Here is a 17,326-nt window from a genome sequence, read left to right as displayed (position 1 = left end):
ATACACGGTACGGAAAATTCGACAGCAGTCAATTGTACTCTAGGGAAATGGCTAGCCGACGCACGAAAAGTTTTGCAACCGATGTTACAGTTCGCGTTTAAAAAGAAGAAAACTTTTCTGCAGTAAAGGTCGAAATAACGACGTTGTGATTCCAGGAGCTTAGAAGACAGTGCCAGGACTTTGCCACTGCCTTGTTAGATCACACGAGAAGTTCCTACGAGCTGGAAGTACTTTTGAATCACGATCCCACGGGACCTGCCTTCGAACATGGCGAGAGGATGCACCTGAATCGGCTAAAGTTGGCTATTAAACTTCGGCAGAAAAAGGTAAAAAGTACTTTCATTTTCCATCAAAATGTATTCAAATGTATGGGTCGTTAATACTCAAACGAAGATTCAAAACTTTTCAAAGTCGTTCTGCCAAGTGCTTTAATTTCCAAACGAAGTTTACGGTACAAATCGGTCTATACTCCTGGAAAATCTTTCCTATAATTGATTCTCGATTTAGATTTCTAGTATCAAGTCATGAATTGAATTAAATTTCGCGTTGAAAAGTGTCCACCGTAAAAGAGTAAACATTTAATTTCCTATCGGTATCGTGTACCGACAGGATCTAAATCCTTTTAAGAGAAAGCAGACGGGCTGAGTTTCGATGTAACCTCGTTAAAGCCGAGAGAAGGATAAGCCGCGACGAGTCCTAACTACGAAATTAGACCGTAATAAGTACAATTTCCCAGCTACATGACCGGAAACTGTCGACCAATATTAGATTACCCCACGGAATTTCCAGTTCGTGGCTCATCCTAACGTACAGCAGCTACTGGCATCGATTTGGTACGAGGGTCTTCCAGGCTTCCGGCGGAAAAACATGGTCCTACAAGCGTTGGAAATCGTACGGATCGGTGTGCTTTTTCCATTCTTCAGCGTCGGTTACATCATCGCGCCGCATAGCGTCGTTGGACAAACCATGAGAAAACCATTCATCAAGTTCATCTGTCACTCGGCATCGTACTTTACTTTCCTCTGTGAGTATTCATCCCCTTACGATCGTTACATGACACAGCGTTTCTCAAACATGCTTCTTAAAATTAAATTGAGAAATTAACCAGATTAATATTTCTTTACATACATCGCATCGATTCGTTAGACGCGTTAATAAACTGTTACCCTTCATTTTACGAAATTCATCCGCGGTTAAAGTATTTCATCTGATCGAAAAGTTTATCGAATCGACTTGGCCTGGTTTCGGCGTATTTTACTTTTCGGCACGTCGTGGAATCAAACATCGGGGCCGCTTCTAAACAGTTTACAAATACTCTCTCACAGTAAACGTGGTTCGCGAATACCTCTCACTACCAATAATAGCAGCGCGGTAATGCTCTAAATTTGAGACATCAACCACAATCGCCATGAAACGATAAACATTTCAAGTTGATTTTCCGTCTACCGAATTACAACGCGAAATTCCTCTGCACTGAATCGTCAAATTTCAAAAATTAATTATTCGCATTCTTAATTAGTAGTTTCAGCACGCCTATTTTCACTTGTGTCCTTTCGGTTGACAATGAATTTTTGCGTTATTCTTAAACGATTGTCTATTGTTACTACAAATTTCCTGCAACCGAAGGGTTAAGTAGGGAATCTCAAAGGGAACGCGATGCTCGGTGCTCGGCAACCTGGAGAAGCGTAATTGACCTCGAAGCTAGACTAATGATATTTTGAATCATGAGAAACGTGGCGAAGTAATGTTCTGTAGGATGCGAGCGAGGCCCAAGGAATTTCGGGAAATTGTTCGGGAACAAGCCAGGTTAATCCAGACGGTTGTACAATGCGGTCACCTTCCCCTGATAATTCCGAGGATAACGCTTTACCGCCCTGTTCGTCAAAATCAATTCGAACAGAAACCGTTGTTTTAACCCGAGATTATACGTCAGGTACCACTTGAATAGCAAACTTGCTCATTCTAATTAGTGCTTAATCCTTTGACTCTCGAAGCGATTAGTTGTTAAAGAATGTTTAAAATTTATACACTGTATCGGACAATGGAAAGTTTGAGATATGTCGGTGTATAGACGCGTTGTTATAACGCAAGGGGTACTAATAGATCGCTGAAATATATCATTCAGAAGTTAGTATACTAACCACTCTACTTAATCGATGTTACCGTAACTTGTAACAATGCTGCAAAGTGACCCAAAGTGTGTTTGAACTGTGTAACCACCACACAACTGTTGCTTTAACACCCTTCACAATGTTGCAAAGAATTCTAGAACAATTCTTCACTTTAAATCGATATTACCTACAAATATTCCGTATTATTTTAGTTTTGAAACAAAGTTGCAAACGCTGCAAGCCACATTATGATCTTTACAATATTACTGCCAACCCCCAATCGTTCTTCGGCGACATTGCAACAATATTGCAAAACGAGAAATTGAAAACCTTCAGTTTTGCAACAATATTGCCGAGGGAGAAATTCGGAGCTCTCGTGTTTGCAGCTATGTTGCAAAACAGGAAATTGCTTGTGGCGTTTGCAACAATGTTGCCGGGTGATAAATCGCGTTTTCGGGGTTCGTATCAACGTTACGTTGAACAAGAGGCATTCCCAAGAGTGTTGGAAACAGCAAAAATACTTTGGTGCGTTTGCAACAATGTTCCAAAAAAGCGGAGATTGCTGTTGGCTGTTTACAACAACATAGCTAAAACAAAAAGCGTCGTAAAGCGTTTGCAAAAATGTAATAACTGAATTTTAACGGATCAGGGGCCAGATTTACATTTTACAACAACGTGTCGCAAAATTTGGGTCCGTTTCAAGGGTGGTGATTGTTTTTTCGAAGATTGTACATACGCCTCGTTTGAAAAAGCAAACAATTTCACGCGAAAGTAATCGTCTGAAATTGCTGTTCCAAAACCTGACACCGTTACGTGTTTGTCCACAGTCATGTTGATTCTGGCTAGTCAAAGGATAGAAAGCGTGATTGGCAATTGGATGGGTCACGATGTGGTGGAACACGAACCGGCACCGACGAAGAGGGGCGCTGCACCCACCATCGTCGAGTGGTAAAACAGTATTTTAAACTCTATTATTCTCATCCACCTTTTAATATTTTCCAATTCTTTTCAATATACCAACATCTCAACCTTGCGAATTTTCTCTTCGAAAAGTTCCGAGTTTAAACTTTTTTCTCGAAGAACGGAACGAATAAATAAATAAGAATGAGAACGTAAGACAGATAAAGTGAATTCGTCGAAAATATACAGCCACGTTAGCTTCCTGTCGTTGCGAACGATTTCCTTTCGAGCTGACACTGAAAGTGAAATGCAAACGTTCGAAACTGCCGTTTCTCGAAAGTTTGCACGTACCGTGAAATCCCAGAAGGAGCCCCGATTTCTGGCTAAATCGACACAGCGACGAGTGCGAAGCAATATACGTACTTACCCCGTAGGTTCATCTTGGCCTGGGTGTCGGGCTTGATTTGGTCGGAGGTTAAGCAGCTTTGGGACGTTGGCCTGGAGGAGTACGTGAACGACATGTGGAATGTGATCGACTTCGTTACAAACTCTTTATACGTGGCGACCGTCGCTTTAAGGGTGGTCGCCTATTACAGGGTGCAAAAAGAGATAGAGAGCCAAAAACCAGGCTCCGTGATTGAATTGCAGCGCGAACAATGGGACACTTGGGACCCGATGCTCATATCCGAAGGCCTTTTCTCTGCCGCCAACATATTCAGGTCAGCTTCTTAAATAATAAAATTTAATCCCTTATTTTCGGAACATCCGGAATCTATCGCTTCCAACCGGAAAATTAAGAGATTTACTTCAACCAAATGTTATTCACTCGAATAATTCCATAACGCGTGAAATTTTATAGTCTCAGCTGAGAAAGTAATTAAAAATCTCTCTGCTTCAAAGCGACCTTTGAATTCCCACCAGAACGTAATTTTCGCTATGAGTTTTATTCGCACCTTCGTCCCACGTATAATTACACCCTTTCGGTTAGCCATGCAATTGAACGTAACTCATGGTTTTGCTATATCTTCTTTCAGCTCTTTGAAACTTGTCTACATTTTCTCCGTGAATCCACACCTCGGCCCTCTGCAAGTCTCCCTCTCCAGGATGGTCATGGACATTATGAAATTCTTCTTCCTCTACGTGTTGGTGCTATTCGCATTCTCCTGTGGTAAATACACCTTAATGAAATAATTTCATTTTTCTTAAAAAATTACTTAAATTGAAAAATTAAAAAAAAGGCATACAGGCTACAATGTTTTACTTTTCAACATGAATGAATGTTTGTGTCCCAGTTAAAGAAACTACGTTGCTCGATAGGTCTGAACCAACTGCTTTGGTACTACGCTGACATGGAGAAGAAACGTTGTCCCAGCGCGATGTCTTATTCCCCTAACGCAAGTGTTACGACCGACTCGAATGCCTGCATCGTTTGGCGTCGGTTCGCAAAGTACGTTTCACCTTTTATCTCGTTCATTTTTACAGTGTTTTTACTGTCAATTTTTACGACACACGTTTTAATCTCACCAGTCTGTTCGAAACCGCTCAAACGTTGTTCTGGGCCGTGTTCGGATTGGTTGACCTAGAGAGTTTCGAGCTGGATGGTATAAAAGCGTTCACCAGGTTCTGGGGGATGCTGATGTTCGGAACGTACTCGGTGATCAACATTGTGGTGCTATTAAATCTATTAATTGCTATGATGAATCATTCCTATCAATTAATCTCCGTGAGTGTATTAATTTAACCTTATCTCCAATAAAGGATTAATACGTGAAGCCAGTCCGATAAGATTGATTCATTAATTCCAATCAGGAACGTGCGGACATCGAGTGGAAATTCGCCAGGAGCAAGCTTTGGATCAGCTATTTCGAGGAAGGCGGAACTGTTCCACCCCCGTTCAACATTATCCCCACCCCGAAGAGCGTATGGTACATTGGCCAGTGGTTGTACCGGAAGCTGTGCGGTCACAGCAGAGCTGCTAAGAAGGAACACATGCGAACGATCAGAGTGAGATTAATTCTGGTTTAATTACGAGTGTTATTGATTGTGGAGAGAATCAAAGGAAATATACCAAGTTAGAAGTATCTGCAGTTGCCAACTACAGCTTCATGGCGTGCAGCCAAAAACTTAGATCCCGTATTTTTTCGGACCTTGTTCCAAGCTCTTTGTATCCTAGATTCTTCACGAATTTATTATCATTGTATGCACTTAACGAGCGACGTCTTAATGAAAGAAATCAATTTATTCGAACTCCTACGAAATTTCAATCCTGTTCGAAACGTCGAGCGAACTGGTTACTTTGTTTTCTAGAGAAAGGTTAAGCAGGCATCAGAGAGGGACTTCCGGTACCAGAGCATCATGAGAAATCTGGTGCGAAGGTACGTGACGGTGGAACAAAGAAAAGCTGAGAGCGAGGGTGTCACCGAGGACGATGTGAACGAGATCAAGCAAGACATCAGCGCTTTCCGGTGCGAGTTGATCGAAATCTTGAAGAACTCTGGCATGAATACCTCGACGACCAGCGGTGCAGGAACCGGTGAGCCGTAGGAGCACGAATGAAATGATTTCGCTGACGCAAATTGTTTCTGTAGAAATATTTTTGGTTTCCCTTGCACCTAGCTGGCAAATCGTGTCGCGTCTTCTTTCGCGCGGGCAAAATTCCTAGCCACAGCGTGACGAGAATATGACATTAAGAAGGGGATCACAAGTTTCATCGTTCGTACATGAAAGTTCCGAAGTTCGTTACTGAGAACGCTATTAATCATCCGACGAACTACGTCGGACTAATTAATGCGATTAAGCATCGTCTGCCATGAATATTGCATCCCGTGGTTGAAAGCTGTTCAGCTTTCAACTAAGAAAAGTACCAAAATTCCTATTCGAGGACACGGTTGCCTTTAACATCGGCCCATTAGTTGATTTACTTACACAGAATCCTATTTTTAATTAATACGTTCGTTATTATGTTAAAGTTACAAGTAATAGATGGACTCTTATGGAAAATCAAACATAGTCTATCATACGAGTGACGTGATAACGAACGCGTTAAATTTCTTTCTTAATTTTTTTTAGTAGTCGCTTTAGCGTAGTCCTTGGTTTTCTGTCTGCCCCATAGAAGGTTCCCTTAAAGAGCTGTCCATAGGTGCGGGGGGTAAGAAGAACCGTCAGAAGGAGCGGCGATTAATGAAAGGGTTCAATATCGCCCCTCAACCCGGCGGAAGTGGCACTCTACCACCGGTTGACGAATTTACAGCATCGCTTGAACAAGTGCAACACGAGAACTCTCACGAACACTTTGGTTCTACTTTGAGCGGTATATTCGGTCCTGGCGCTACACCCAAGAAAAGTCCGCATCACATTAGTACCAATAGCGTACCTGGACTTGGATCGGGTAGACAAAATCGAAGGATGAGATGTAGTTCGAAGAAGAAGAGATGGGAAAACCTTATCGAAGCGGCCAAGGTTCGTGGCAGGGTCTCCAGGTTAATCGGTAAGATGGAGGTTTAATAATTTCATTGTTAACGGTACAAAGACTCGTTGCACGACAAGTTTCCTCGCTTTCTTAGGTAGATCTCGTTCAGAAGATTCCGTCTACTCACCCGCGTCCGAAGATGGTGGTTCGAGATCGGAAGGATCCACGGATTCGAAGTCCTCCTTGGAGACTCCCACTCAGGAAGTCCAGACCCATCATTCGCATCACTCGCATCATTCGCATCATCACGAAGGACATCACATGTTCGCTCATGGTCTAGGCGCGTTAGCGGCACTGCGGAAAAAACGCAAAACCTTCTCGGACTCTAGATCGTCGACACCAGGGACGAGGAGTAGCAGTGGGACGAATCCAATTCATCCGATCGCCTCGGTTCTTGTCTCGAAAGTGTCGAAGAAACAACATTTGCAGAGAGCTAGCAGTGTTCCGGCCCGGGGACCGGAACTGGGCCAGCAACCGATTCCACCGAGACGACACGAGGTTACGCAGAGTCAGCAACCTAGCATCGATACACCTGAAGGTGCCAGTGTTAGCGAGCAACCCGGTGAGTATTTTTTTTTTTAATGAAAAGCGTTTAGATTTAAAGCAATTTATTTATTATTATAAAATTCCTCTCTGACGTTCAACGTGTGAAAAATCCAAACACTTCAAGTTTGCTTAGAGCAAGAGTTTCAAGTAATAAACCGAATAATAAACGTCCATTTACGTAAATAGTTAACAAGCCTCTGAAGATCTATTCGAAAGCTCTGAAACTTCATCAAGGCCAGGAGAAACGTGAAAACCGTAGCAGCAGCTGGATAGTTTGGTTTATTTATGTTGAACAGTCGTTCCTGCCGCTCCTTTGACGCCGTCGACGACCGAGGAAAGCGTGATAGCCGGCAGTTCCCTGCCCGCGACCATGAAGAGAAACGGTTCAGCTACGCAACTGCAACGACTTCCGGGCATCGAGCCGATATCCGGCCACGATGTATCCGGGGGATGGCTCTGAGAGGATCCATCAGTCGCCATGTCGCGACCTGTCAGTTAACAAATGGAAGGAACTCGATCGCCCACGAGTTTCGTTCCAATCAGCCGCGCTTGCAAAGAGGCTGGGACGACGACATCGATCGAAATGGGATCACGATTGATCGCGTCGTCGTCGGCACACGCACAATGATGCCTTCTCGCGACGACGCCGAGACAAAGAAACTATATATAGTATATATATATATATATTGTTTTTAACAAGCGACGTCGCCCCGTTTAATCACGAACAACGCTCGTCGACCCATCCTGGCCCTGTTCCCTTCATCAACCAGAGAAAAAGAGAGAGGAGAGTGTAAATTTTCTAACGCGCTAATATTTCTTACTTACGGCGAGATTAACGATCGAAGGCTCGACGAAAAGGGCAAAAATAATTTCTTTCAGGCCGAAAGGTCTCCAGTTTATTTCCTGCTACCAGTGGACTCTATTTTCCCTGGATCCTTACAACATCGTATCGTGTTCCTGATCTGCAGTTTTCTCACGAACCATCCGAAGTTAATCTCGTCGCGACGCGTCGTCCATAAGCGAAGTTTACTCGTCGTCGAGGATTTTTTACCGCGTGTAGAACGATCGTAGCGGATATAAAAGTGTTTCCCGAATCGATCGCGTAACTCGAAAGTGGGCCGGTTTCCATCGTTCGAAAACAGTGTTCGCGGAAACGATTTGGATCCGTTACGTGTAATCTCAGTAACCCATTACTAATTACTTATTTACTACTACTGCTCTACTACTGCCAGAACCGAAGAGGGCAGGTGGGTCGACGATAACTAGCCTAGTCAACACTAGTCGGACAAACCCGTGCTAAAGAAGAGGACACGATGATTTAATTGTGTTGTCGCGTTAACCTGTAAGAGACAATTTAATTGTATTATCGGTGAAACAAGGAGGAGAATCGTTATCGTCGTTCGTTTCAGTGTACTGGCGATCACGTCGAATTTATCCTAACCCGCTTCAGGAAGCTGGTCTACTTGAAGATCGGAACTTACAATTAGTCGTTTTCCTATTTAATCCACAGCTCGTTGTTATTTTTTTTTTTTTCTCTCTATGTTACTTATATTCGAAACTATTTCTGCGAATTTGTTTCAATGTTCAACGAACTCTAGTCATTAATCTAGTCGAACGATTTTTATTTCTTTTCTGGCGTTAGTGAGAAAGGTGAATTTTCCTCTAGTCCCGCGTATTTTAAGTTTCTTTTCATTTTTAGTCATTCACGAAACAGGGAGAAACGAGATAAATGTGTCACGACCAAAAAGGAACGAGCCGTAGCGTAGTCGTGTAGAGGCCTAAAAAAAAAAAAAGAGATTAAGATCCGTACTACTTCCTAGATATTACGTGTACGTATGATAATAACTATTATTAATGTTATACGCGCCGTCAGGAGCGCGAAACAAAGCGCCGAGAAGGAGGTGTGCGAGCGAGGAAAGCATTTTCAACTTCATCATCATCTCTCAACAACAACGACCACTTCCTTTTCCACTTCTCCTCGTTGTAATCGCCTACCTGACACACACCGTGCGCATAGTAATCGTACCGCCTACGTGTATTATTTATGAGATTATTAATTGTAAATGTAAAGTTTAGATGTCCACTTGGCAACCAAGGAAAAAAAAAAAGAAGTCGTAGTGAATGTTATATTGTGAGAGAGGTTACATATACATAATACTGTTGTAAGAAGAGAAAGAAACTATCAACGACAACCAAAAGAGAGAAGGGAGCGCGCAAACGCGATGCGGAACCAAACATAAGAACAATTTTATTAACGAAAATTAAATTGAAACAATAGATTACCTTGATTACGAGTAATAGTCGTACGAAGTTTAGCGAAGTTTTTTAATAATCGAATTTCAAATATCGTTTACAACAGCGCAGCATCAATCACACGAGAGTTTCCGGATATTTTATAGCGAACGAGGTCTATCGGGGACTGGAACAAAGAGTGTGAGCTGGTATAGAGGATCTCGAGATTCAGTATTTTTCAGCTAGTATTATTGTTTAACGACTCGTGAATTCGTTGGTGCTTCAAGCGGAAAGCTTATCGACACTATAGCATGCTTGTTGAAATTTTCAAGCGCTATCCTGCGATACCTTTGTATCGTGAAATCGTATCAGACTTTTCACGTCTTGAAATGGGAAAACAATCTAAATCAAAAAGACATTCGTGTTTGTTAAGCTGAACCGAAAGCATAAGTTCCCCCGTGGCCACGGAACCCGGTGAATTATTTGATTTAAAAAAATGTTCGCTTATCAGAAACAAAAAGGAATCAAAATTACAACACGCAATGACGGATCGATTTTAAACTGTTCGATTTTAATATTCGTTTACAATCGTAGTGTGGTCGAGTGACAATTCGACTCGGAGTAGAAAGATCACGAATGACCATCAATAAAATACCATTTATTCTGATACATCAGTTTATTTCCTACCCGTCATTATAATTCGTCACGTTCAAGATTGAAGAATTCTCTGAAAATCTTATTTTACAAAAGTAATAAAGCATCATTTTGGATCGCATCGTCATCTGATCCTTTCTTGATTTCAAGTACAATTTTTCATCTTTTACCGACTGTTTCAGGAATTAATTTATTCGCAGGGTGCAAGCTGACACCTGGAGCGTCGCTGAAGCTTCTTGGGACAAGGACGTCCTCCGTTTTCAGCTTCTTGCTAAATGTTCGAAATCGAATAGCATCGTTAAGAAGAACAGAAATCATAAATATACTATCTTGAAATCGATGACTTACCTTGATGGTACGATAACTAGCAACTCGGCCTGCACCACAAGTAACGCTGCAGGGGCTCCAAGGTGACCAACTGCTCACAATACAATCGACAGGTGCGAAGGATTCCGATAATGGTGCTTGCTGAGGAGCTGAAGCGTTCACGGGTTGTCCAGTGAGGATTGCTCGAACCTGAGCACAGACAGAGTTAAAATATTTTATTCTAATAAGATTAATTATTTTTCAGGAGGACTACCTGGTGACTGGCACCATAAGGACTTCCATAGATGAATATAAAATATTCTACTCACGATGCCACAGGTATTGTTACATTCATCGGCAGTCAGGAAATTATTCCTGTTACCGCGACAGCCACCATAGCCGAAAGGTACGCACATCAGCTTCTGAGGAACGAAAGCCCATCGTTGGAAGTATCCTCTGCAAGGTCCAGGATCTGCTTCCTCCATGCAAACCACTGTGAACGTAATTAATTAATACGAAGTTTAAAGAACAATCACGGTAAAATTAGTCCAAGTGTTACCCTTCGCAGTTGCCATGTCGAAGGTACAGTCAGCTTGCTCAAGACAAGGTCGTTGCTGAAGAAGTTCCATTTTTGAGGAACACATTTGTTGCTGGGATGGATCGACCATCAGTAATCTAGTCCTTAATTTCACTCCTTTTCCACAGGATGCACTGCACGGCGACCAATCGGACCAATCTGTCACCTTAAACGCAGGATATCGTACAGTTTAATAAAAAGATAAAGGAAAATTACCGGATGTTCGTGAGGAGAATCGGATTGCAAGATTTAATATACCTTGCACGTAGGATCGATTTGTTCCTCGAAGCCAGGTGGGCAAGGTGGTTCCATGCATTTTTCTTTCTCAACGACGGACACGTAAGGGCACTTTTTACGACCCATAGGATCGTTGAACCTCCTTGTTCTCATCTTAACTCCTATCCCGCAAGATGACGAGCATTCGGACCACTCGCTCCATTCCGTGGTCCTACAAATAGGGTCGTTAAGGGGGATCAAGCCGCTGTCATCCGGTTCTTCTTCTCCTCTGAAATGAAATTCGCAAATGTACACGTCAAGCATAAAGCGACAGGCGAGATACTCACGGGCATTCTGGGACGGATGCCACACACATCTCCTTTGAAACTAATTGTCTGTTGCACTTTAACATGGCTGCTTTCTCTGGCATCAGGTAGGACCTGGTGCGCATCCTTAGACCTTTGCCACAGCTCACCGAACAGCTCGACCAGGCTGTGTAATCCGTCGTTTGACATTCAGCTGTGTTAGAAACAAGCGAAAATTATGGTAATTCGATTCTGACGAAAAATTAAGAATTAACCGAGAGATAAATAGGAATTCTCGTACGTCTGACAGTGTCCTCGGTGTTTTCAGCAACCTCGAGCTGAGTGAGTTGCTGTTGCAGAGTCTCCTCGTCGCAACTCTTCGAAATAATCTTCTCCCTATTCAAATACAACCTGGCCAAAGGTAACATGGGTCTTCCAGTTGGATCGTAAAACGGTGATCTAGGATCTTCCGGGTATAGCGTCGTGATTGGTTTCATCTTTTCCCTTGGTTTAGTTTCGGAATTCGGTGACATATAGGAGATTCCATTGTCCGTGCCGGCGTCCCACGGGTACAAGTCGATTATCTCGCTCTTTGTCCAGGTGCAGTCCTTTCTACAAAGGTTCAGTTTGCTCACGCCGACTACCCAATCTGGTGAGGGACCCAGCATGGAGGCAACGGATACCATCGGGTGTCTTTTGTCAACTCTGAAACAAAATATAAAAGTTCGTAAATTTATTATACTTTCTGAGAGAAATAAACGCAGAATGATTTACCTAAAACTGGTGCTTGTATTGCTGTTTACGTTAGGATACCAGAGACCAGCAGCCTTGACGAGAGTCCTCAACTGATTGGAATTAGCTCTGAGCTCAGCTTCGACTCCGGATGCAGAGCCCCATTCTGCCAGTTGGCGAAAACCATCGGTAGCAATGTGATCTTTACCCCAGAAAGAGAAACTGGGCACGTGGGACGCACCGATTACATCGCTGAAGTGGGTCAACCAGGCGGAGAACGGGAAGTCCTTCGGATGGGTCACGTTCGACCAAATACCCTCCATTATCAGCTGGAAGGTTGAGGTAGGAATCGATGAAAAATTGCTGCTACTAATTTTAATAAAAAAAAATGATTTCCCTAGGCTCACCGAGTATTTCGCCTCATCGCAGGCACAACATTTGTCGACATCAAGGGTCTCGACAATCTCCGCATCACCCGTTTCGCAGAAGGTCCTGGTCAAAGTTCCATCCTCGGCGTACCATCGCACGTTATTCTCCAGAATCATGGCCGTAAAGATAACGCACCCAGATCCCGGCGGTGGTGCCTTCCACATCACTTGGATCTACGCCAAGGTAAGGGAAGCGTTTTAGTATCTCGTTGCGGAAATTCGCGGCTTCTGGCCGCGAATCGAACAGCTGAAGCTTGGCTAACGTCCAGCACCGGGAAATTTATCCGCGATTCTTGCATTTCCACGGCTTATCTTCTCGTGTATTCGATGCGCTCCGATAAGAAACATTTAACGAAGGAAAACTAGTAATCGAAGTCCGAGCTCGTGTCAAAGACAGTGCAAATTTATTTGAAATGGAACTCACTTCTGTTTTCGGGAAATCGGACGCTTCGGAGATTGTGTTCACACAGTCTTCGTTGAATGTTGTCAGAGAATCGGGGAATAATTGAAAATACCCAACACGAGCTGCGAGATTATTGGGCGCGTGTTGTGAATGCACCGAAAGGGTGAAGCGGGTGAATTGTTGCAATCTCTCGTGCGTTCGAGAACCTGGAATTAATTAGAAGAAGAGTCAATAATATTACGGTAGTTAATCATGATTTCAGAGCAGAAAGTTAATTAATGCACTATGTACATACGTGATTACCTTGTAAACTGATCGTATATATAGCATTCGGGATATATTTGTCAAGCTTTCCGCTAACGAGAATCCTGTAACCACCGTCACCCGAGGTTCTCGGAGCGGAAGTTTGTTCCGCGGTCGGTCTCATAGGACATCCGGCCTGAGCCGCGATCATCAGACACGCTGTCACGGCCAGGAACAACATGGTGTGATCTGAAATGATCGGCTCGCTTAAAATTAGTTGAGCCAAACTCGGCCATTAGCGATTAGTATTCAGTGACGCGATTGCTTCAAATTTGATATCTAACTCCTTTGAAGTGGTAATTTCGGTTAGCCATGGCAAAGGAATTTAACGTTTCGCTCATGAATCAAGTTAATTTCAGCATATTAATTTAATCCGCATCCTTTATGATAGAAAATAATTTCGATAGACGATTAAAATACACCGAAGTTAATTTATAAATCAAATAGCGATCATTCGATAAAATAGTCTTTTACTTCGATCATCTTCGTCACGATCGTTCTCGTTCGAAAGAAGACGGATAGGAAATCGGTGCTAATTTATCACCGACGATTCTTACAAGCAAGCTCTCATGCGATCGGCAATCGCGACGCGTTCGAGTTTCTCCTCAGTGCTAGTTAAATCAGTGTGCGTCTCGTAACTTCGTTTCTTATGTCACGTTTTGAAGAAACGAAACTAGTCGTGTCGCAAGCGGATCGCTCGATCCACGGAAACCAACTATCCGAGAAACTTTTCGTCCGCGAATGGAACCGGAAGCGCGAAAATCGTGCTAGGAATTCGGAAAATGAATAACTTTCGATTTCTTGAGTTAATATAAAAGTAGCGTGGGAAAATTCACTAAAACCACAGCGAAAGTGTCCGACGATCTACAGAAATGATTTGAAATGATGGCTCATTAGTCACAGTCATCTGTCGATTAATTTCCATCGCGAAACTCTACAAAGTAATTTCTATGAAACGCATCGTTAATTACAACATCGTTGAACGCAATCTCTTCCATTCGAAATGCATAAACAATACAAGCGCGGGAATGTGTTCGATTCAGAATGGCATGGTATTACAGAAAGGCCTGTGTCAAACGTGTAAGAACGATTACAAAACGAGAACGCACGTTCTCCAGATATCCTGGCATCGTCGGCGATCAGGAAAACGTACGAACCGAAGAGATCCGTGCATCCTCGAAAGATCGACGAGGACAATAAACACGTTCAGCTGGCTAATGATCCAGCCGAGAACTTAGAGATGCATCGAATTACGCGCGAGCGTGCCTCGGAAGTGGGTCGGGAGATTCGAACCGGCTCTCGAGATCGTCGCTCTCCGCGTGTAGGTGTAGGTTTCTAGAACGATGGACTCGTGGCAAATCGGTGAAACAAGGACGAGAACATTTAAGCGAGCAAATCACCGGAAATCGCGCTGCGTCCAGCAGAGTTTCCGCTACGGGACGCCAATCGTGCTTTCTTGTTTTTCGAGATACAAAATGAAAATTCAGCTGTTTAATAGACGCGATGGTGTTCATGTTTGAAAGTGAAAGTTTAGAGATAAAAAATTTCCATGAAAACTCGTTGAGAATTACATTTATCGTCCTACGACCAGTTAGAGTTAATTAAAACAAATGAGTCGCGATAAGATGTGTATTTTAGTACTAAGCATTCTATGACCTCGTTTCAGTACAATGTGTATGGGCAATGATATTGTTTAAAAATATTAAATAAAATGTCTGTTTACTTACGTCACTTTGGATATCAAATAAAATAACGGGAAACTAAGAATTTACGATAAGACATGTTTTCAAAAATTTCTTCCAATTAAATGTTCAGACTCCGCCGATGATTTACATGTATTAATTAAATCTGTCGATTTCACGAAGTATCGCGGCTGTTTACTTTCCCCGTTTCACTGCGAACGATCGAACACGATGGAAATTAATCGCGAATCTCTGGAGGGAGATCGATCGTGAATTTCACGAGCCGTGGAACGAAAACGATCGGTATTTAACCACGTCGAGTTCATTTTCACCGTCGTGAATTCACGGTTTCACGCCCCTGACTTTAAGCGTGACTCAGGGCGATCGCGAAAATTGTATGCAATTAAAAATAATAGCCATTATCATGTCACGTGTTTAAACATAATTTAAAATGACGAAGAGCTATTAAAAAAGAGTATTGAGACTACGAAACATTTAGTCGATCGATTATAGCATTGAATGCAAAATACGATTGCTAATTAATGGAAGGATTACCCAATTGTGTTCATGTTTGATAGTAGTATGATATAGTAATATAACAAAAAAAATGAGATAAGAAAATGACGGTTCATGGATATCCTTTTGGAAAAATCTTTAGTACTAGATTAATCTGATACTTATGTCATTTTTATTTTTGTTCGACGAAGAGAAATGAACTGCAGAGTAGATAAATATTATTTCCAGATCTGAAATTATTAATTAAATTCTCGCAATTAAAATCCCAGATGCTAATTGTCTTCGATAAAAGTTTCTTTCTCGATAAACATCCGCTTGGAAATCCCTTAATTACCGTGCACCTCCTAAGGGGCAGAAGTTGTTCAAGTACTTTCAGTCCGGTTTCAATCGTAAATTACACCGATTCCAATCGCACCAATAAACGCACTTCGTCACGCACTTAACTCATGGAAACCCGTCTTCGACAATTTTTCGATCGATAAAACACGGCACGACGACGTGGTGAATTACCACGCTGAAAGTGTTGGACGAAGCGGGATGCAGCTTCTTTTATGAGCCTCTCGCCCTTTCACGCGCGCTCGCGATTCCACCGCTTCGGGGTGTTTGGTGTTTCGCTTTAGGCGAAATTCGACGTGGTTCACATTTCACCGATTACTTAACGACACTCGCAAAAAAAATCGACAGATACGCTTCCTCGTCGCTCTATCTATTTAACGAGTTTCGCAACCGACTCGCCCATTTTTTTCACCCCTCGGAAGATTAAAAAAGTCGCTGATCAAACTTTCAGAAAGACGAAAAAGCTTGCGAAGATTTTAGAAAAATGTGAAACAAGGCTCCCAAGAGAAAATTGTGGTATCAGAAACAAGCTTTCAAAGAGGAAAGTGCGAAGTTTTCAGAAAATCAAGAAATAACCTTTCGAAGGAAACGTTGCTATGATTTTAGAAAAATGCGAAGTAAACTTTCGCTGAGAAAATTAAATAAAGAAGAATTAATTTATCTCGCACAAGGCGTTCGCTGAGATCATATATTTTCCTACTAATTAAAATTTAATCACACGATAAAAGACTAAAATGCTTTCAACACCCTACTGTGACTCTTTCACCTTTTATCACTATATATTATTATTACCCCCTCGTTAACTGGTGTTTATCACTCTCTTTCAATTATGCTCAACTATAAAAGAGATTCACTTGGTGTTAATAAATAAATAAATTGTACACCTTGTAGGCACTGGGAATAAAACTCGTCGACACGATTGCGACGATTTCTTTTCCTCTAGTTGTCCGCAAGAAATTGGAATTGCGACTAGTGCACCAGACGAGACGAGACGTTAAAGAAGACTAAACGAGATGACGAACCGGACGGCAGATATCGCGGATCAGGAAAGTCAACATTCGAAAAACGGCCGCCTCTGACCCCTCCTGTGCGCTTCAGATCTTCCGGAAGCTCCTTCGAAGCTTCCTGTCAATTTCGATTACTATTCGATTGTCGGAGATTTGTTAATCATTTTGAAAGATCTACAAGTCAATCTGACAACATTTGATTTAACGAATGGTCGCATAATATAGCAAAGACTTTGATATCAAATCTGTAGTGACCCAATTTAACCCATTTCTTTACACTTTATTTCACTTTAAAATTACCCATTTATTTCACTTTAAAATAATTGAAACAACATTATAAATATTAAAAATTTCTTGGTAAAAAAATAAAAAATTTGTATTTTTTCGATCACATGCTTTTATTTACTCAAAATGTACAACATTGTTAATTATATGAAAAAACTGACCAAAGTTGATGGCATCATTCATGAAATTTTGAAAAACACTCTGTCTTAAGGTGAACCTGACATTTCTTGCATATGTTTTCAGTAATTTACTTCTTTTCACGAAGTGTTAGACTAATTGTGAAATATAAACACATAGACAGAGAGCTTGTGAATGCTT

General features: G+C 42.1%; 2 protein-coding genes across 12 annotated transcripts in view; one reads left to right on the top strand and one right to left on the bottom strand.

The window, feature by feature from the left end:
• Trpgamma (Transient receptor potential cation channel gamma) overlaps nt 1-9,763 on the top strand; it is a 55,720-nt gene extending 45,957 nt beyond the window's left edge. For 3 of the 7 annotated variants that reach the window (XM_034315451.2, XM_034315446.2, XM_034315452.2), the window contains exons 8-19: nt 156-326; nt 769-1,024; nt 2,939-3,059; nt 3,446-3,730; nt 4,046-4,179; nt 4,329-4,458; nt 4,539-4,734; nt 4,821-5,015; nt 5,319-5,544; nt 6,124-6,498; nt 6,575-7,042; nt 7,323-9,763. In XM_034315451.2, coding sequence (XP_034171342.1) covers nt 156-326; nt 769-1,024; nt 2,939-3,059; nt 3,446-3,730; nt 4,046-4,179; nt 4,329-4,458; nt 4,539-4,734; nt 4,821-5,015; nt 5,319-5,544; nt 6,124-6,498; nt 6,575-7,042; nt 7,323-7,486 — 2,721 coding nt within the window. In that variant the 3' untranslated portion in view covers nt 7,487-9,763. Of the gene's footprint in view, nt 1-155; nt 327-768; nt 1,025-2,938; nt 3,060-3,445; nt 3,731-4,045; nt 4,180-4,303; nt 4,459-4,538; nt 4,735-4,820; nt 5,016-5,318; nt 5,545-6,123; nt 6,499-6,574; nt 7,043-7,322 lie in introns of those variants that run through there. The other 4 variants (XM_034315450.2, XM_034315447.2, XM_034315449.2 and 1 more) reach the window with 4 other exon arrangements.
• Nucleotides 9,764-9,895: 132 nt separating this feature from the next.
• fat-spondin (extracellular matrix protein f-spondin) lies at nt 9,896-16,757 on the bottom strand. 5 transcript variants are annotated; one of them, XM_034315454.2, is made up of 12 exons: nt 16,601-16,757; nt 13,183-13,371; nt 12,901-13,085; nt 12,456-12,650; nt 12,091-12,377; nt 11,618-12,021; nt 11,359-11,530; nt 11,054-11,300; nt 10,778-10,961; nt 10,548-10,711; nt 10,261-10,428; nt 9,896-10,183 (listed from the first exon to the last, which is right to left on the bottom strand). In XM_034315454.2, exons 2-12 carry the CDS (start codon nt 13,361-13,363, stop codon nt 10,103-10,105), a joined length of 2,268 nt encoding a protein of 755 aa, XP_034171345.1. In that variant the 5' UTR covers nt 13,364-13,371; nt 16,601-16,757; the 3' UTR covers nt 9,896-10,102. The 5 variants fall into 5 exon arrangements, with proteins under 5 accessions (XP_034171345.1, XP_034171348.1, XP_034171350.1 ...); XM_034315457.2 differs by having other exon boundaries at nt 13,183-13,388; nt 16,601-16,727; XM_034315459.2 differs by lacking the exon at nt 16,601-16,757 and adding an exon at nt 16,293-16,316.
• Nucleotides 16,758-17,326: the final 569 nt, after the last annotated feature.

Source organism: Osmia lignaria, chromosome 15 (assembly GCF_051020975.1).
Source record: "Osmia lignaria lignaria isolate PbOS001 chromosome 15, iyOsmLign1, whole genome shotgun sequence".
Lineage (NCBI taxonomy): Eukaryota > Metazoa > Arthropoda > Insecta > Hymenoptera > Megachilidae > Osmia > Osmia lignaria.
This window is presented reverse-complemented; position numbering and strand designations above follow the sequence as displayed.